This window comes from Rattus norvegicus, chromosome 6, assembly GCF_036323735.1.
Source record: "Rattus norvegicus strain BN/NHsdMcwi chromosome 6, GRCr8, whole genome shotgun sequence".
Classification (NCBI taxonomy): Eukaryota; Metazoa; Chordata; class Mammalia; order Rodentia; family Muridae; genus Rattus; species Rattus norvegicus.
Genome location: NC_086024.1, coordinates 100,084,179 through 100,105,508, shown reverse-complemented (window position 1 = coordinate 100,105,508; position 21,330 = coordinate 100,084,179). Strand labels below are relative to the sequence as shown.

At 42.9% G+C, this 21,330-nt stretch overlaps 1 protein-coding gene across 3 annotated transcripts in view; it reads left to right on the top strand.

Annotated features, from left to right (window-relative positions):
- The window catches only part of Wdr89 (WD repeat domain 89), a 31,628-nt gene extending 12,288 nt beyond the window's left edge, over window positions 1-19,340 (top strand). Inside the window, exons 2-3 of one of the 3 annotated variants that reach the window (XM_006240233.5) lie at window positions 12,952-13,093; window positions 17,386-19,340. In XM_006240233.5, the coding sequence (XP_006240295.1) occupies window positions 13,091-13,093; window positions 17,386-18,576 (1,194 nt within the window). In that variant the 5' untranslated portion in view covers window positions 12,952-13,090 and the 3' untranslated portion in view covers window positions 18,577-19,340. Of the gene's footprint in view, window positions 1-12,949; window positions 13,094-17,385 lie in introns of those variants that run through there. The other 2 variants (NM_001014078.2, XM_006240235.5) reach the window with 2 other exon arrangements.
- The last annotated feature ends 1,990 nt before the right edge of the window (window positions 19,341-21,330 follow it).

The following is a 21,330-nucleotide window of genomic DNA, read 5'->3' as shown; positions in this document are numbered from 1 at the left end:
TTTCTTTTTTTCGGAGCTGGAGACCGAACCTAGGGCCTTGCGCTTGCTAGGCAAGTGCTCTACCACTGAGCTAAATCCCCAACCCCACAGTGTCACTTTCTTTTCCTGCTGCCTACTGATCTAGATGTAGAGCTCTTAGCTACTTCTCCAATACTGTCTGCTTGCATGCTGCCATGTTTCCCACCATGACAAGAATGGACTAAACCTCAACCTGTAAGGCAGCCCCAATGATTATAAGAGTTGGTGTGACTATATTGTCTGTTCAAACCCCTAGGTATTGGCAGCTTACACTTGGGGATGTAGATGGGCTAGGAGGGAGTATTGAAGGAAGAAAGCAGAGTGTTCCCCTGGGTTCTACCCAGGGATGGGGGAAGTAAGGAAAGTCCTCAGCAGATGGGCCCTACACAGGTTGGGGGTGGGGGAGGATGAGAATGGAGGGAGAGGTGAAGATCTGCTGTTAGCCCGTGTCTTAGGGTTTCCATTGCTGTGAAAAGACACCATGACCAAGGCAACTCTTATAAAGGACAACATTTATTTGGGGCTGGCTTACAGGTTCAGAGGTTCAGTCCATTATCATCAAGGTGGGAGCTTGGCAGTGTACAGGCAGACATGGGGATGTAGGAGCCAATAGTTCTACATCTTGATCCAGAGGCATACAGGAAAAGACTGGCTTCCAGGCAGCTAGGAGGAGGGTCTCAAAGCCTACCCCTACAGTCACACACCTCCTCCAACAAGGCCACACCAATTGCAACAAGGACACACTTCCTAATAGTGCCACTCCCTGGACCAAGCGTATTCAAACCACCACATTCTGTCTGCTTAGCTGGCTGGATTGAATTTCTGACCCACCTGCCTTTATGTCTTGGGTACAGCAGGCATCCTTCACAATGCTCTGCTTTATGCTGTAGTGTGGATCAAAACCAGGGCATGTGCTCCACCCCTGGAACCGCGTCTCCAACTCTCTTCCTTTCTTTAACTTTATTTTTTTTTTAAAATAGAGGATCTCATATAACTCTGCCTGGCCTCTGACTTAATATATAACCAAGCCTGCTCAGTTGTGGTTTAAATGAGAACAGCCCCCATTGGCTGAGATATTTTGATGCTTGGTCCACAGTTGGTGGAACTGTTTTGGGAGTTATCAGGAGTGTGGCCTTGTTGGTATAGGTGTGCCACTAGGGGTGGAACTTCAGAAGGTTTCAAAAGCCCATGCCATTGCCAGTTAGCTCTGCCCTAGTGCTATGCCTTCCTTCCTGCTCCTAACATGATAGAGGGCTCACACTCCACCTCCAAGCCCCATAATAAACTCCTTCTTTGAGTCATGCTCATCATGGTGTCTTAGTACAGTAATAAAAAAGCAACTAAGACATCTGGCCTTGAACTCCTGATCCTCCTGCTTCTGCTCCGAAGTTCTAGGATGAGAGGCCTGAGCTGTCCCATAAGACTCAGTTTCTCTTTAAAAGTGAATGCTGGTCACTGTGTAAAATAAGAGAGTATTTACCCTAGGGAATGAACACTCTTTTTTTTTTTTTTTTTTTTTTTTTTGGTTCTTTTTTTCGGAGCTGGGGATCGAACCCAGGGCCTTGCGCTTCCTAGGTAAGCGCTCTACCACTGAGCTAAATCCCCAGCCCCGGGAATGAACACTCTTAAGTACTCTGTCAGACTGTGAAGTCTAATCAGGTTTGGGCTTTGCTGTTGCTATAGTTACCTTAGTCTACTATAGACCAGATTCTTTGAGCTGTAGGCTATTTCTGTCTTGCACATAATGTCAGGCCTGAGATGTTGGAGAGTTTTCTCATTGGGCATGTGGCACTCTGATATCAGGCCTGAGGCAAGCAGGTTTCTCTGTCTGTGTGCTCTCCCTCCTGTGATACTACAGACCTTCTCTTTACTCATGGAGCAGGGAACCGTTCTCCATGATTTCTTTTTTTGGGGGGGGAGAGGGCATATGATTTTATACATACATATATACATACACACACACACACACACACACACACACACACACACACACACACACACACATACAGATGGCTCAGTAGTTTAGAGTTATGCTGTTCTTCCTGGGACTCCATTTCCAAGCACCCACATCAGGTGGATCACAACTGCCTGTAACTCTAATTTCAGGGTTTCAGGGATCCTACTTGGTCATATGCACTCAAGGGCATAGGCCCACACATGGACACATACGTAAAACCTTTTTTTTTTTAACATAGGGTCTCACTATGTAGCCCTGGCAGTCCTGGAACTCTATGTAGTCCAGGGTGGCCTTGAACTTACAGAGATCTGCCTGCCTGTGACTTTCCAGTGCTAGGATTAAAGGTGCCACCACACCCATCTTACATATGAAACTCTTTTTTAAAAATCTTGGATTTTTGTAAACTTTAAAAAATGTCTAGGTTAGAAATCATCTTGATTCAGAATTTTGAATGCACCATTTGAATGCTTGGATTGCTATGGGGAAACCTGATGCACGACGAGCCTGAGTGGACCCCTAGCACCTTCCCTTTATCCTCAGCTTCTTGAGATTTAGTCTTAAAATGTGTGCGCCTTTGTATCTCTGCCATCCTCGTTGGTATTCTGTCTGGTTCTGAAGCTCCAGCTCTGGTCTACAAAGTTTTTACCCGGATACCTCTAGAACCTCTCCTTACACAGTGCTTTTTTATTTTTTAAACTGCCTCACCTTCCTTCCCCACATTGTTTTTAACTTTTTTATAAAGACTAGATCTTATTATGCATGCAGCTGAGACTGGCCACAAACTTGTGTATGCAGACTGGACTCCAGCTTGAGGTGCTTCTGTCTGTACTTCCCAAGTGCTGGGTTACAGTGTAGAGCAGCATACCCAGCTCTGTCCCAGTTCCCCTGTACAGTCTCCCCCTGCCCCCCATCTCTGCCTAAGACTCAGTTCCCTTACCCCTGTACCTCCCCACTGCTGATTGAATCCGTCGTCCAGAAAGTGCTGTAGCACTGAAGTTCGTCCCTAGCTCTGCTTGGCTTTTTTATGTTTAACCGGGTCCAAGATGGCCTTGAACACACTCAGTAGACCAGGCAAGCAGCGGAGCCTGCAGCCCCAGGTCCGTGCCTCCAGACCCAGCTTGCTCAGGACACCCTTGCTGCACGGAGTCTAGTGCCCTCCTCCTCAGAGGAAAGCCTTTCAGCTAATGCGTTAATCTAAACCGATTTCCTGCCTCTCTTTCTTCTAATTTTTTTAATTATTTATTTTATGTATATGAGTACACCATACCATGTGGTTGCTGGGAATTGAACTCAGGATATCTGGAAGAGTAGTCAGTGCCTTTAACCCCTAAGCCATCTCTCCAGCCCAATAGAGTTAATTCTTTAGATGTCGAATAGATAAGGTGTTATTGGAGCGTCTCAGTTGCTAACTATAACATGTCATTTGTTAACATGTATTGTGTAGCTGGCTTTTAAAACATTAACATACAGTGAGACTGGCCACAAAATTTGTGTATCCAGACTTCGTGAGAGGGAATAATTCTTAGTTTTCTCTGTTTTGTTTTGTTTTCCCCTCATTCCTACCCTCCAGTCCTTTGCAGTTATTAAAGGTGGCATTTGCCTAATTTTTAAAAGCATCTTTTTAGACTTAGAGGAAATAGTAAATGTGTAGTACTTCTAACTAACTTCCAAAATAAGGCAGCTGGTTGTTCTGGAAAGGAAAGGCAGTTAATTGTATTCACTAAGGAAGCTGGCATTTGTAGACTTAGTTTAAAGGGTGACTTGTATGGAAGAATTTCTTGAGAACCTGGGCACCTTGGAAAATATTATTGGGAAATGTAAAAAAATGGATTGTACTTTAGTTATGAGTGTTTGGCCTGCTTGCAGTTATATATATCACATGAATGCTTGGAGTTTAGAGGTGAGAAAGGATTGGGCTGTGGTTTTGGGGAACCAAACTTAGGTCCTCTGCAAGAACAACAAGTGGTCTTAACCTCTGAGCCATCTCTTCTGCCCCAAAGGGTCTGTCTCTTTTTTCTTTTTGTTTTTTTGAAGCAGGGTTTCTCTTGGGTAACCCTGGCTGTCCTGGAGCTCACTGTGTAGATCACGCTGACCTGGAGCTCAGGGATCTGCCTGTCTCTGCCTCTAAAGTGCTGGGGTTAAAGGTGTGTGCCACCATGTCTGCTTGTGTTTCTTTTAGAGTTGTTTTAAATGTTGCATCTGTCCCTCAACAGACAATTCCAAATAACATGAGAAAGTGTCCTTGTCTGAGTCCCTTCTCCTTTATACCTCAAATCTCTGCCCCTTAAAAACTGTGCTTTTTCAGGGCGTGGTAACATACACTTAAGTCCCAGCACTGGGGACTCAGAGGGAGACTGACTTCTGAGTTTGAGGTGGTCTACATAGAGAGTTCCAGGACAAGCACAGCTACATAAAAAGACCCTGTCTTCCCCTTTAAGAAAAATGTGTTTTTCCTATAGCATATTTAATACACAGATATGTTGTAACCAGTATTTTTGAACATTTTTCCTTTTTTTTTTTAAGATTTATTCATTTATTATTTAAGTACACAGTAGCTGTGTTCAGATACACCAGAAGAGGGCATCAGATCTCTTTACAGATGGTTGTGAGCTACCATGTGGTTGCTGGGAATTGAACTCAGGACCTCTGGTTGCTCTTAACCACTGAGCCATCTCTCCAGCCCTTTTCCTTTCTTTTTAACAATAAAATAATATTTTATTTCTATTTTTTAAATGTGTGCCAAAGGTGTGTGTGTGTGTGTGTGTGTGTGTGTGTGTGTGTGTGTGTGTGAGAGAGAGAGAGAGAGAGAGAGAGAGAGAGAGAGAGAGAGAGAACACTCTCAAATACTAATGCTCATGGACCCCAGAGATATCTATCCCCTGGAGTTTCAGTCAGTTGGGAGCCACTCAGTGTGGGTGCTGGGAACTGAGAGTTCAAGCTCTGAGCCATTTCTCCGCCCTTAGTATCTTGAACATTTATGTGAATAAGTATAGCATATTCAGTCTTACTAAGCTAGATTAGTTTACAAAATAATTAAGTCTCAGTCATTAATGGATGTGAAATTTAAAACTGTATCGGAATTGTAGCAGATGTCAATTTAGCATACTTTCCACTAAATATTCAGTAGTTCTTCACAGTTTAAACCAAACGGTTTCTTGGTAATTGTTTAAAGCCAGTTCCTTGTTCATTTAAAGCATACATATAGATTTCTCTACATTGTTGCCATATTTTCTGGGAAGTGTTCTAAAGTTAAGCTAATGTATGTTTATTATACTGAGGTATTCTTTAAGACACACTGTTAATGTGTGTGAGTTGTAGTTCCATTCAGCCTTCCTAGTAATTCTAAAATGCCCTCACCCAGGTTTCTAAGCTGTACCTGTGTTTTCAGATAAGTTGCCAAGGGGTCTGTGTACTGTTTATTAAATTTCTTTGATATCTGCTATAGGGCTACCATGTGATTTTTTTTCCACTGATTTTTTTTTTTTTTAATGAGATTCCACTGACCTTGGTGCAAGCAGGTGACATTAGGCACTAGAAGCTGCTGTCTCCAAATGCTTTATAAACGTTCAACCTTTTCTGACTGATTAGGCCAGCTGCTTCAGAATTTTCAGCACAGAAAGAAGCAACTTTAACATTTCTTTTTTTTTTTTTTTTTTTGGTTCTTTTTTTCGGAGCTGGGGACTGAACCCAGGGCCTTGTGCTTCCTAGGCAAGTGCTCTACCACTGAGCTAAATCCCCAACCCCAACTTTAACATTTCTTATGATGTTGATGATGATTCAGGGGCGCGGAGAGAGATTCTGATTTCATAGCCTAGATTGGCTAGAACTTGTGATATAGCCCAGGCTGGCCCCACTCTCCACTTCTGCTGCCACAGCTGCCCTAGTATTAATAATGTTTACAGATAATCCAAATCTTAGGTATGTTGCTGATGTAAGACAGCTTTCGAACGAGAGAATCAGGGGCAGAATTTTTAGAAGTCAAACTTAATCACTATTGGATGGAGGAACTCTGACCTTTTTTTTTTTTTTAAAGATTTATTCATTTATTATGTGTAAGTACACTGTAGCTGTCTTCAGACACACCAGAAGCAGGCATCAGATCTCATTACAGATGGTTGTGAGCCACCATGTGGTTGCTGGGAATTGAACTCAGGACCTCTGGAAGAATAGTTGGGTGCTCTTAACCACTGAGCCATCTCTCCAGCCGAACTCTGACCTTTTATTTACCCAATTCCTACTCCTCCTTAACTGTCTAAAATAAAGGGTGGGCGGAGAGGAAGAGAAGGAAGAATCTTAGAAGACTCTTTATAATAATGGCCCCCTGGTGCTAAAGAGAAAAACAAAACAAGCCACTAAAATGATATATTTTTAAAACTTTATGTAGAATTCCATCTGATAAGCTTCTGAATATTCCAACAGTATATATGTAATTTTAAATATATGATACAATCAACATGGTTCAAAATTCAAGACTCCAAATCCATTGTTTTGGAATATTTATATCTTCAAGCCTCTTTCCTTTCCCCAGGAAACAATGAATATCACTAGTTTCTTATGAGTATTTTCATAAGCTGTTAACTTGGAATTTAATGTAAATATTATAGGGAAATATTTTTAGCTCAATAACAACCTGCCAGTGTCACAATAAAAAACAACAAAGCAACCCTTTCCATTTCCAGCTCTGCTTGGGTACAAGAAGCAAACAGCACAGAAGAATCTCCTTTCCCTAAACACTTGCAAGCATTAGTGAGGCAAAGCCAAAATAAAATCTCAAGAATTCTCCTTGAAGAAGTCAGCTGAGAGGTAGGAAGGGAGCCCCAGAAAACTCAGGCATAAACATTCACATCCCCTCCCAGGGCAGAGCAAAGGGAGGCACTGCAAAAGGCTGCTACTGTTTCCTCATGGCAAACTGTGCAGTCCACAAAGGAGCAGCCCACAGAAAGCAGTGACTTGGGACTTAGCAGAGTGGGACACGGTACAGGGACATTCACTAGGATCTCAGCAGAGACACTGGGGTCCCAATTGTTCTTAGACCCCGTTGAGACTTGCCACATCTGTGTCAGATGATCACGGCAGGTAAGACTTCTCCACCTTCTCTGTGCCTACCTGCTGGTTGGTCAAGAGGACTTAAAGATGAATGGCAGAGCCCACAGAAAGCACGAAGCTAACTGAACTGTTGTTAGTCCATCAACTTTGCACATATATTATGTCCAGTGTGGTAAAGACAACCGACAAAAGCCCACCCCAAGCTATGATCTATCTAACTTTTAATAGTGCCCATCATTTAAAACAGTTCGGACCCAGGGCTGAAGAAATGCTGGGCAGAGGATGACAGGCGTGTCATCTCCATGTTGGGGAAGCAAAATAGGAGGATCCCTGGGCCTCAAGGGCCAGCCAGTACAACCCAACTGGCGGGCTCTGGGCCAGTGAGGGAGCTGTCTCAATGCAGGTGGTTGGTGTTTCTCATGACACCCGAGGCTATCTTCTCTATCCTCCACGTGTGCAAACTCTCTCTCTCTCTCTCTCTCTCTCTCTCTCTCTCTCTCTCTCTCTCTCTCTCTCATAAACATACCCGCACACCCATATACAAAGACACTCATTTCTAAAGAAATTCAAAACTTTCAAAGCTACCTCCTTGGGTTAAAGGTGTAGCTCAGTTGGTGAAATGTCTGCCTCCCGTGGAGGAAGACCTTAAATCCTAGCGCCATGTATACTCGATGGTCTGGCTCACAAGGTAATGATTCCCCAGCACTCAGGAGCCAAAGGTTGGAGGATCCGGAACTTAAGGTTATCCTTAAATATATATTGAGTTCTAGGCCAGCCTAGGCAACAAGAAAGCCTGTCTCAAAACAAACAAAAACAAAGTGTAAACCCTATTGTACTAAATAGCTGAACTGCTGGCGGTGAAGGCACAGCTCCGGTTACACAGTGAGACCCTGCCTTAAAAAACTAGTGGAGGCAGGCTGGAGAGATGGCTCAGTGGTTAAGAGCACCGACTGCTCTTCCAGAGGTCCTGAGTTCAAATCCCAGCAACCACATGGTGGCTCACAACCATCTGTAATAGGAACTGATTCCCTCTTCTGGTGTGTCAGAAGACAGCTACAGTGTACTCATATACAAAATAAGTAAATAAATCTTAAAAAAAAAATTAAAAAAAAAAAAACAAGTGGAGGCAAAGCCCAAACGCCTGACTAAAGTCCATTCCTGTTCTCATATTCTCTCACCTTCTCTCCTTCCCTCCCTCCCTCCTTCCCTCCTTCCCTCCCTCTTTCCCTCTCTCCCTCCTTCTAATTCCCTGAATCCAATTTGAACTAAATACATTTCTTTTTAAATATAGTATTTCTTAGCAAAAGTGTATGACATACTATCCCCACCTTTAGGGGGGAAAAGTGTTTATTTTAGGCTGATCTCAAACTTGCAAAGTAGCAAGGATGGCCTTGAACTTCTGATCCTCCTGGGATGTCTCTAGCAGCTGAGAAATACAGGTGTGGGTTACTACAGGCCGATCGTTTGCCGCTACCAGCAGAATTACATCAGCAGCCCACAGTGAGGTTATTTCTAGTCCTACTCATTCAGCCTATCTGTATGCACGCAAGAACATGTGTACTTCGACATACCCAGGAGACACCCTGCAATGTTTTTTTTACGTGTGTGTATGCGAGTGCATATGTGTGTGTGTGTGTGTGTGTGTGTGTGTGTGTGTGTGTGTGTGTTTGTGTTTGTGTGTTACCGTTACAGCTAGTCTAAGAAGCCAGCTTATGAGAAGGAGAATCACAGGAACCATGCCATGCCCAGCTGGCTTTTACCTGAGTTCTGGGGATCTGAACTCTTAATGAGCCTTACATTTGTGTTAAAAGTGCTCTATTCACTGAGCCATCAGGCTATCCCTGAATTCTTTTTGTTTGGTTGGTTTTTGAGACGGAGTCTCCTGTAGCCCAAGTTTGCCTCAAGCTCACTATGAGGTCAAGAATAATGTTACATTTTCATCCTCCTTGGCTGCAGAGATGGCTCAGCAGTTAAGAGCACTGACTGCTCTTCCAGAGGACCTGAGTTCAATTCCCAGCAACCACACGGTGGCTCACAACCTCCTGTCATGGGATCCGATGCCCTCTTCTGGTGTGACTGAAGACAGCAGCAGTGCACTCACATACAAAAATAAATAAAACTTTAAAAAAATTTTTTTTGATCCTCCTGTTACCACTGAATTAAAGAGCTTCAGGGGTACACTACCATGTCTGGCTTAAATATAACAATCCCAAGTAGAATTAGGTCTTTTCTACCCAAGAGAAACGCAAAGCCAGTATACGGCAGAGCTGTTTTTCCAGTTCAAACCTTTGTGTTGCTGAGCTCATGCTTTTTTTTTTTTTTAAGATTTTATTTATTCATTTTATATATGACAAGTACACACTGTCGCTGTCTTCAGACACACCAGAAGAGTGCATTGGATCTCATTACAGATGGTTGTGAGCCACCATGTGGTTGCTGGGATTTGAACTCATGACCTCTGGAAGAGCAGTCAGTGCTACTAACCGCTGAGCCTTCTCTTAGCCCGAGCTCATGCCTTTAAATTCCACACAACTCTGTTGCTGTTAGCATTTTAAAGTCGATTACCATGTTGCCTCTAAATAAGCACACCCTTATTTTTTTTTTTATAAATTTGCCTTCATCACCTGGCTTTGCTTCATGTGGGAGGTGGCACTCTGTAGATGACCGCTTGTTGTCAGGCAAGGATGCTCGCACAGGCTAAACCTCTGAGCCAGTTACTGCTGGGAGGAGGGGGATTGCCCGTATTGGATTTGGGTAGTCAGGGTTTGGCCCTGGAGCTGGTGGCAAGTCCAGAACCTTATGCTACATGGAAGGTGGGAAGGAGGAATCTGAGGACTTCCATCATTCTGTCCATCCTCAAGTAAAATATGTGCAACTGATGATGGTGCTGGATGAAAGGTGTGGAGGGAAGTGGGGGCTGCATCCTATGTAGACCAGGCTGCCCTCAAACTTTCTAGGCAGCCGTGGGTTACTTAGCACTCCTTTCTGATTCTCCTGTCTCTCCCTCCTAAGCACAGGGGCTGCAGGCGTGACCATACCTAGTTGATTTACTTTTCAAAAAAATTTTTGAATGAGAAAAATGAGACTGGGAGTGTAGTTCAGTTAGTAGAGTGCTTGCCTGGTTTTGATCCAGCACGACGTAAAGCTGGGTGTGGTGGTGCATGCCCATGATCTCAGCTCTGGAGCCATAGAGGCAGGAGGATCAGAAACATAAGTTGTCTATATGGAGTCTGTGACGAGCCTGAGATACCCAAGACCCTGTCTCAAAATAATAATAATAATAATAATAATAATAATAATAATAATAATAATAAGTAGAACACAAGAAAAATAATTAATGGGAAGATAGTATAGTGACCATTTTTGCCTTTGAACATAGGTTTTCTGTCACTTCTTTTTTTTTTTTTTTTTTTTTTTTTCTTTTTTTTTTCAGAGTTGGGGACCGAACCCAGGGCCTTGCACTTGCTAGGCAAGCGCTCTACCACTGAGCTAAATCGTCAACCCTTTTCTGTCACTTCTTTTCTCCTCTGTCAGTGTGTAGAATTAACTCAGGGTTTCTTTAAAAAGTCTGATGTGAGGCTGGAAAAATGATTCAACCGTTAACATACTCGCTGTTTTTCCAGAGGACCTGGATTCAGTTTCCAGCACCTACATGGTGACTAATATTTGTATATGACTCCAATTCGAAGGAATCCAGTGCTCCCTTCTGGCCTCTGAGGTTACTGCACATGTGTGGTATGCTTCTATACATGCAGGCAAAACACTTAGACATATTTTTAAAAAGTAAAAGTCTTAAAAGACTCAAAGCCTAACGTGAATTGCCATCTGTTTTAGCCGATGGCAGACAGGAATTTCACACGCAGTGAGTTTCATCAGGATAGGGTCTCATGGACTTCACATTTGCTGTATCCAAGGATGTCCTCAGTTTCCTCTTCTTCCTGATCCATCTCCCAGTGTCAGGGTCACAGGCTCGTGCCCCCATGTCCTGGAGGTGCTGCTAAATCATTTCTTACAGAGGTGTTTGTAATTACTAGGGTTTGTTGTTCTGAGTTTCATTATGAGCTCTGGTTGACCTGGAACTCAGTATTACTTATTTGGAAGGAAAGTGTTTGCCTGGTTGCTCAAAGCCTCGAGTTCCATACCCAGCACTTTCCTAGCTGAGCTGTCTCGCCAGCCCACATTTAAGCTGTTAAGTTTTTGTCAAGCTGAGCAGTTGGGGTGCACTGTATGAAGGTTGTCTGTGTTACTCGATTGTTAATCTGTGTCAGCAGAGGTGAGCACTGGCTGGATTTTGATATTGTTATTCTTGTGGCTCATTACCTGCCTCAGTATTTTATAAAGATCCACCTTCCTCACTCGCCGATTGATCTAATAAAGAACTGACAACCAAGAGCTGGGCAGAAAGGGGTCAGCAGGACAGTGTAGAAATTTCAGGACCATTTTGGTCATTTTAAAGTAGATGGAATCTGGGGCTGGAGAGATAGCTCAGTAGTTAAAGAACACATACCTGCCTGCTAGTACAGAAGATGCAAGTTGATTGACAGCTCCCAACTTTCCTGTAACTCCAGCTCCAGGAGATCCAGTGCTCCCTCTGGCCTCTGTGGCCACTTGTACTCTTGTGCACATGTTCATCCACTGACACACACACACACACACACACACACACACACACACACACTTCAGAATAATAATAAAAACATATTTAAAATATGTGTAATGTGTTGACTTAATCTCATACTTTAAAGAGTCTGTGGTCTAATTTGGGTGTTGAATGAGTGGTAACCCTTACAGTGGCTACTACTTTAATTAAACTACATATCACTGACCAAAATGGAGAGAATAGAATTTTCAAAAAATCGTGTTTGGAAGCTAGGCATAGTGGCCCATAATTGTAATCTAAGGACTTGGGGAGGTGTGGGCAGGAGCTTCAGCTGTTCAGGGCTAGCCTTGGCTACATATTGAGTTTACTCAAGACTACCATGGCATGCATGAGATACCATCGCAATAAAAAGAAAAAAAGAGAGAGGGTTGCTAGGACAGCAAATGATCTCTTTAACCTAGAGGCATAGCAGGGCATACATTTCTGCAGGAATTTCCGCAGACATGTGGAAATGTAGATGTATACATAGAGATGGGCTCTGCCAAAGGGGGCACTTGAAAAAATGTGAGTTCAGCTCACCTTGTAAGAGCGCAAAGTGAAGAGATCTCTTGGGGACTTGGAAATGGGTTATAGGGGAAGAACTCATGGGACCTATAAATTGAAGTAAATATATTCATTCTGGAATATTCCTTAGTATGTATGATTGAAAATTAACTATATAGTCATAAGAGGCTATATTTCACATATGTCTTACTTGCATATTTATGTGTTAAGGCTTAAGGGTTTTTTTGTATGTGTTTTCCTATAATAGCATAAACTGTAATATTGTTTGTATCTGTGTGTGAAAGTAAGTTCTATAGCTTGGAAATATCATGGAATATACTTAGTTTACCACTAACACTTGTCTTATCTACTTCTCATATATATGCATATTTATATCTTGGTTTTGTAGAGAATTGTAGGTTGCAGAGCTTAGAGTAAGCACTGGAGAAACCAGGATTGTCAAGATTGTCAATCAAGGATCCCCTTTTCTTCACAGGATGAAAATGAAGGTCTAGTCACCTGGAATGCCACAGTGAAAGTGTCAAACAGCCTGGTTATCGTTTGTTATCCTATTAGGCACCCGCCTACACCTGAATTCCCCCAACACCCTGAGCATTGTTTAGATCCTAAAGCTTTGTCCCTCAGTGACTGGCACCCATTCTTACGAAAGAGTCCCTAGTACTTAGCATCCTCCACCAATGGAATCTTCCTTCCGCTTGTTACAAACCTCTGCGTTCTTGCCCTGAGCACTGTTTATCTGTCAGCAGAACTTGTTATTATTTTACAGCTCACAGGTGCTCTCCACAGCCGGGCCGGAAGCTTTGCGATAACTGCCACAGGGCAACCTTTCTCCAAAGTTTCCCGTGCTTATGTGTAAGAAGAGTAAACCCTGAGGTCAGACTCTGGAAGTTTTGACGCAGTTCCTGATGGTATGGAGTTTCATTTTACCTTGGGGATCATGAGACTTGTAGAGTCTGGACAGAGAATGCTGTATCCTCTGGAACAGGTTACAAATATCTGTGAGACACATTGGTGCTGGGAATTGAACCTGAGTCCCTGGAAGTGGAGGAGGAAGGAGCGTGGGAGCTCGAGGGGACTGAGGACACCAGGAAAACAAGTCTTTTTTTTTTTTTAATTTATTATATATAAGTACACTGTAGCTGTCTTCAGATACACCAGAAGAGGGCATCAGATCTCTTTACAGATGGTTGTGAGCCACCATGTGGTTGCTGGGAATTGAACTCAGGACCTCTGGAAGAGCAGTCAGTGCTCTTAACCACTGAGCCATTTCTCCAGCCCCAAAACAAGTCTTTCTTAATCAACTGAGCAAAGCTTGTTTGAACTCACAGAGGCTGAAGTGGCAAGCATAGCGAGCGCCCACACAGGTCTGCACCAGGCCCTCCTGTGCATATATCATAGCCTTCGGTTTGTGTTTTTATGGAACTTCTGAGTGTGTACATGTGTACAAGAGGGTCTCTGGGTCTTGTGACTTTTTCCTCGTAGCTCTTTTATTTCTGTTGCCTTCTCCAACTTCAGGGTGATGGTTTTCGTTTTTTTTTTTTTTTTAAAGATTTATTTATTTATTATGATTAAGAATTCCAGAAGAGGGCACCAGATCTCATTATAGATGGTTGTGAGCCACCATGTGGTTGCTGGGATTTGAACTCAGGACCTTTGGAAGAGCACACAGTGCTCTTAACCGCTGAGCCATCTCTCCAGCCCGATGGTTTTCGTTTTATCTTATTATATTTTATTTTGTTATGCTTTGTTATTCTTAGAAGCCTGTTCTTTTCTAATGCGAGTCAGAATGGGCGTGGGATCTTACTGGGAGAGGAGATGGGGAGGAGCTGGGAGGAGCAGAGGAAGGGGAATCCGAAAACTGGATGTATTGTATGAGAAAAGAATCTCTTTAATAGGGGTTGGGGATTTAGCTCAGTGGTAGAGCACTTGCCTAGCAAGCTCAAGGCCCTGGGTTCGGTCCCCAGCTCCGGAAAAAAAAAAAAGAATCTCTTTAATAAAGGGGAAATAAGGGCTGGAGAGATGGCTCAGCCGTTAAAGGCTAGGCTCACAACCAAAAATAAAGGGGAAATAATTTGGTATTAATAAACAAAAATAAAATTATAAGTGTTAAAATACTGATAAGATAATATTATAGAAGCTAAAAATCAATGACTTGCAGCTGTAAACGTTAGATTTTTATCATGAAGCTAAGAACGGTCAGCAATGTCCATGCCCTTCTAACATCAACCAAGCTCAAAAGCATTTGTCTACTGTCTCCCTATTCTATTACAATTAGATTGTGTCATTAATAAAGTATAAAATTATCACTTTAATTAATGGATCTTATAAACAAGATTGAGGATACAATGAGTATAGTTGTCTCTCAGTAGAAAAGCAATGCAATTGAGGATTCCCTGCAGATACCAACACCAGAGAGTGCTTTGGCTCCTTTCTTTGGATGTAAATATATTTAACTAATTGTTCAATTGTTTTAGAATAATGACAAGGTCTGTACATAATTTGTTATAAATAAATAAAAAGTAAAATTGGATAGTACGGCAAGGTGTTACAGAACCAGAGGGGCCTCTTTAGGATGGATGATGGGCGGGTGTCAGTGGGGATGACTTATGTACACTGTGACCTGAATAGGAGGAGTGACTCGTGCGGAAAGTGTGATAGATAAGCTGAGAGGTTCTGACCAGGGGCAAGTGTGGCATTCATTAAAGCAACAGAAAAAAATTCATCTTAAGCACGAAAATGTGGGAGCTGGCTCCACTGACAGAATTCTACTGGCTGGCTGTAATTCTAGGACTTGGTGGTACTCAGGGGCAAGAGGGTCACCAAAAGTTTCAGGCCAGCCAGGATTATGTAGTAAGATCGTATCTCCAAAACAAAAAAGAAAACGCTGGTTTGTAAGACAAGTTACAATAGTCATTGGTGAAAAGTACCATGGAAAAAATTCAGACAGAATTAGATGTGATGGACTACACCTATGACATAGAGGCAAGATCAAAAGTTCGAGGCCAGCTTCTACTACATTGTGAGTTTGAAGTCATCTTGGGCTACATGAGAACTCTGTCTTGAAAAAAAATACAAGGGGCTGGGGATTTAGCTCAGTGGTAGAGCGCTTACCTAGGAAGCGCAAGGCCCTGGGTTCGGTCCCCAGCTCCAAAAAAAAAGAACCAAAAAAAAAAAAAAATAGAAAATTAAATGAAGCAAAAAGTATGCATATTTTCAGGCCTTGGACTTGTTCTCCTTTAGAGAGGCACGCCAGTGCAGTGTTTCAGAGCATGTTTTCTGAAGCCAGATCATCTAGGTTCGAATCCCAGTTCTATCATTTAGGAGCTACACTGTCTGAAAGCACTTCTCCAGCTCTCCACTGCAAACATGTTTCACTAGTTTCCCACAGTGCTGCAACAAGCGACTGTACACTGGGTAGCTCAAGAAAGAACATTTATCATTTCAAATATCAGAAGTCTGAGATGATACCCACTGCAAAGCTCTGGAAAGAAATGCTTCCTTGCCCTTTTCAGTTTCTTGAGCTTACCTACATTCCTTGGCATGTGTGTCCGCCCCTCTAAATGTATATATATATCTCCATGTGTGTGCACAGTTACTTATGTGTGCAGAGACCAGAAGGTGTGGGATCCTGTGGGTCATGATTGTAGCACCCAGGATCATTGGCCCAGGGATGGTGCCCATCGGTTGGAGACAGTTTCTCAATTAAAATTTTGTTCCCAGATAACTAACTTGTAACAAATTAAAAACAAACTAGCCAGAACCAGCGGCAACCAGTCCTGGTATGACCCCTTCCTTAAAAGGCAGCAACATTATATCTCCCCACTCCCTAAGTGCTTCTTCTGCCCTCCCCATGTCTACTTTTAAAAAACACTCGTGATTATGCTAGGTCTACTCAGATAATCTGGGATAATCTTCCTATTTTAAGGTCAGTTTTAAATTAGGTTGATTAGCAGCCTTCATTCCATCTGCAACCTCAGGTCCCCCTTTGTCATGTAACCTAACCTGGTCTCGGCCCAGGATTAAGTCATGAATATTTTGTGTGTGGGGGGTGTTATGTTTTGCCTAGACATCTCTACTTAAATTAAAGTACATGAAACAGTTGACACAGGCGAGGATTCCAAGTGTGGCTGACGTGAGTGGGATCAGTAATTGTGTTTGAACACAGAGGAACCATTGCTTTCCAACTCTCAGCATAAAATACAGTAAGTTCTGTGTTAAGAGTGATCACACACACACACACACACACACACACACACACACACACACACACAATCCCAGCCATCCAGAGGCAGGAGGGTGGAGTATGAGGACCTCTGAGTTGGAGGCCAGCCTGGGTTAGTGTGAGTTCCAGGACATCCTGCACTACCCAGTGAAACCCTGTCTTGAAAAACCAAAATTAAAGAAGAGTGATTTGTTGAAAGGCAACTGAGTTTTAGTTACATCCTGGAAGGGAACTGATTAAAATATTAGAGAAGATTTATTTCAGGTGTTTGATTCCAAAATGTTATAGGAGTTAAATTAGTGTTTCAGACCCTGGGACAGGGTCTGAGGTGCATATTTTACATACCAAAGCAGACCTGGCCTCCAGGTTCTCCCAGTATCCCTCAGCCAATACCCTGCCCCAACCCTGACCTTTCCAATCCAGGGGCTGGGCTGCCCTTCCCCCAACGGCTCCCGGTAAATAATCCAGACATTTTGGAGTCTCTCTCCTCTCCTTTTCTTCTCACACTGCCTGTAAGTGTCCTTTCTCTTCTCCCTTCCCCCCTCCCCATGGTGACTCCCCTGGCCTCAGTCCTTGGGGCCAGTGAACTTGGGGCCAGAGCAGCTTCCCAATAAACCTTCCTTTGATATCATCTGATTTGGTTCGACTTGGCTCATTTGGGTGGTGGAGACAACCTATGAAGGACAGGCAAATTAACCAGTCAGCAGCAGCTTCCTAGGAGGCGGAGATGGGGAAGAGAAAGTCATGGCTTTTCAGTGGAGCTTGGGAAATGGCAGAAGTGTTAGGCTGCAGTGTTAAGAGCCCCGGAGAAAGAATTAAAAACGAAGCCAGGGATTATGCAACGTCTGAAAAAGAATAGCACAGGCCCCAGCTACTAGGGAATAGAAGCTCAGCACATCTACCCCGAAGGGTTTTGACTCAGATGCACTTTCAGAGAAACTCTGAGTTTAACTTTTGGTTTTCATGTCTTTATTACAGAGTTTTATATCCGTGGATGCTTCTACTGACATGGAGAAGATTAAGGACCAGTTTGCTAATCTGCATATTCTTAGACGGTCCTCGGAACCGAAAGAGCCCACTTACCTGCTGGGCATAGACACATCAAAGACTGTACCAGCAGAAAAAGGAGGCTTGGTTGCCGTTCTGTGTTCAAACGGGTCGATAAGAATATATGATAAAGAGACACTAAATCTGCTACGAGAATTCAGCGGCTCTCCTGGGCTTCTTAACGGAGTCAGGTTTGCAAATTCCTGTGACAATGTCTACTCTGCAAGCACAGATGGCACTGTAAAGTGTTGGGACGCTCGGTTAGCTAGCGAAAAGCCCGCGCAGTTGTTCAAGGGTTACCCTTCCAATATTTTTATCAGTTTTGATGTCAACTGCAAAGATCATATCATTTGTGCTGGTGCAGAAAAGGTCGAGGACGATGCGTTGCTGGTATTTTGGGACGCAAGGTTCACTTCTCAGGATTTGTCTACTCGAGACCCACTCGGAGCCTATTCAGAGACACACAGTGACGATATCACTCAGGTGCGTTTCCATCCCAGCAATCCCAACATGGTTGTCTCGGGCTCAACTGATGGTCTGGTGAATGTGTTTGACCTCAGTGTTGATAATGAAGAGGATGCACTGGTTGCCACCTGTAACTCCGTTTCATCAGTGAGCTGTATAGGTTGGTGTGGAAGAGATTATAAACAAATTTACTGCATGACGCACGACGAAGGGTTTTGTTGGTGGGATCTTAATCATCTGGATACAGATGAACCGATTACATGTTTGAACATCCAGGATGTGAGAGACGTAACCGACGTGAAAGAAGGTCATTTGGACTATCTGATTGGTGGCCTGTATCATGAGAATATGGACAGACTGTTTGTTATTGGAGGGACCAACCTCGGAAAGATTCACTTGCTGAGCTGCACCAAGACAGGACTGAGCCACGTGACCAGCCTTCAGGGCGGGCACGCAGCCACCGTGCGTTCTTTCTGTTGGACCGTGTCTGAGGACTCTTTGCTGACCGGAGGAGAAGATGCACAGCTATTGCTTTGGAAACCTGGGGCTGTGGAGAAGACTTTCACAAAGAAAGACAGCTTGAAAATTGCATCCTCTGTGCAGCAGCGCGTTCGAGTCCACAGCAGCGATTCTTACAAGAAAAGGAAGCAGCAGTGATGTCACGCTGGGAGTTTGAAAAGCTCTTCTGGTTTGAAATCATTTTTTTGCCACCTATAGCACATCTTAAAGCTTATCTGTAAAAGCAGGCAGTTAGCAACCCCCCCGCCCGACAAATATCGAGAATGGTTTAATTCAGGTTGAGACATATTCTACAATATTTTTAAAGCCTCCAGTTGAGTATAAAAATCAGTGACTTGACAGGGAAATTACAAACCGCATTTTGAAACCCATCTGTTGAGTTAGTAAATGTTAGGTTTGAAGAAATAGCTCTGAAGAGGAATCTTCAGTAGAAAGCTGGGGAGGCAAGGAGGTGGTTTGAGTTATGGGCTTTAAACTCAGCTCCTTACATCTGAAATGGCTTACTTGTCTATCCAACACCGGCCTGTGTAGTCATTTCAAGAGCGTTTGCCTCCCCCTATACTTACTGCATCATTGGGTCATTGAAATTGAAACATTCTAGTGAGCCTGAGCCTATATTTTTAGGAATGAAGTTTAATATTTTCCTAAAATGAGAAAAATATATTTGGTAATGACTTGTATCTGTACTTTTTTAATCAATCAGGAGCATCTGTTCTTTAATATACTATATTTACACTTGCTTAGCCAGCACCCAGGTGCTTTGCTGACAAAAAAAGAAATCACCTTTCTAGATTCATTTGGAGACGTAAAGTAAGATAGGCAAATGAAAATACAACAGAATATTTTAAAAATATTATATAATTAAATCTTTTTATTTAATTAAAGTTTTTTCTTATTTTAAACTTGAAGCCTTGTTTACTGTCTGTGGGGTGTATGTGTGTGCGTGCGTGCGTGCGTGTGTGTGTGTGTGTGTGTGTGTGTGTGTGTGTGTTTGTTTTCTCTTTTTCCCTTGTGGGCCCCAGGGATCATAGTCCTTAGACTTCACAGCAGCCTCTACCTACCTGGCTACCATGGGGCAGGGTAGCATTTACTGTTAATTTTGTCATTTTCCTTTTAAAAAAAAATCTTTTGTAAAGTGCCTTAATAAAAGAAGATAATACTTTTAATGTTTGGGTATCTTGTCTTTGCTTAAAGGTAAGAATATCTTTTTGTAGATACCAGAAAAATAGTTATGAAAAGGTGTTTTATTTTTGAACCTTATATAATTCTTTTTTAAATTTTATTTTATTATTGTTTTAAAGTTTGTGTGTGCATGGCATATGTGTGAAAGTGTGCAGAGGCCAGAAGGAGCAGAGTATGACAGTAGCTGAGATGGGCACACTCACCAGCAAGAATCACAGCAGGCTGGCAGCATTTGCTTTTCCTTGGTTCTCTGTGTGCTGGGGCCACCTCCCACTCCAAGGTGCCACTCACTGTCGGGAGGATCTTCTCTCCTCAGCTAATCCTTCCGGGGAATGACCTCACAGAGGTGTGTCTCAGCTGATTCTGGGTCTGACAGCCTCAAACACTTGTCATTCCTTACAGTACACAGTAGGACCTGTTATAGTTCACAGTAGGGCCTGTCACTGCCCAGAGCCCCTTTCTGTATGGTAGCACACAGCAACTTTTACTCCTGTCTTTTTTTTTTTTTTTTTTTTTCTCAGAGCTGGGGACTGAACCCAGGGCCTTGCGCTTGCTAGGCAAGCGCTCTACCACTGAGCTAAATCCCCAACCCCTTTTAAATTTTTTTAAAGATTTATTCATATATAAGTACACTGTAGCTGTCTTCAGATACACCAGAAGAGGGGATCAGCTCTCTTTACAGATGGTTGTGAGCCACCATGTGGTTGCTGGGAATTGAACTCAGGACCTCTGGAAGAGCAGTCAGTGCTCTTAACCGCTGAGCTATCTCTCCAGCCCTACACCTGTCTTAAGTACAGCCTATTACCTATGCAGCAGCTGCAGCCAGCTCTCCTGTCCATTTTAAGCGGGTGAATATATGGTATGTAAATTATATCTCACAGTGGTTGGGGAAAAATTACCAAATGTTCCATTGCTAGCAAGAAACATCATGACCAGGGCTACATATAGAAGAAAACATTTTGGGGTTGGGGATTTAGCTCAGTGGTAGAGCGCTTGCCTAGCAACCGCAAGGCCCTGGGTTCAGTCCCCAGCTCCGAAAAAAAGAAAAAGAAAAAAAAAAAGAAAAAAAAAGAAGAAAACATTTTATTTTAAAAGTTCGTTTTTAGACTATTTATCTATTATCTATTTAACATGCACAGCATTCTGCCTACATGTATGCCTGAAGGCCAGAAGAGGGCAGCAGATCCCATTATAGATGGTTGTGAGCCACCCTGTGGTTGCTGGGAACTGAACTCAGGACCTCTGGAAGAGCAGTCAGTGCTCTTAACCTCTGAGGTGTCTCTCCAGCCCCAGAAGAAAACATTTAATTGGGACTTTTCTTACAGCTTCAGAGGGTGAGTCAAGGACACAGCCATTCTCATTCAAACCACTACAACAGAGAAGACAGAATTAAAGCATAAATTCTGATAACTGGTAAGATGGAATTTAAGACTATAAATTTCAAAAAAGAAAAGAAAAAAACTAAAATTCAAAACAAGGTAAACATTGGAAAGGGATCTACTCTTGTTTATGTGTAGGTATCTATAATTAAAATACTGGGTAACCCAACCTAATGAATTTTTTTGTATTAAAAACATGACTGGGCTGGATAGGTGGCTCAATGGTTCAGAGCACTGCCTGCTCTTCCAGAGGTCCTGAGTTCAAATCCCAGCAACCACATGGTGGCTCACAACCATCTGTAATGGGATCCGATGCCCTCTTCTGGCGTGT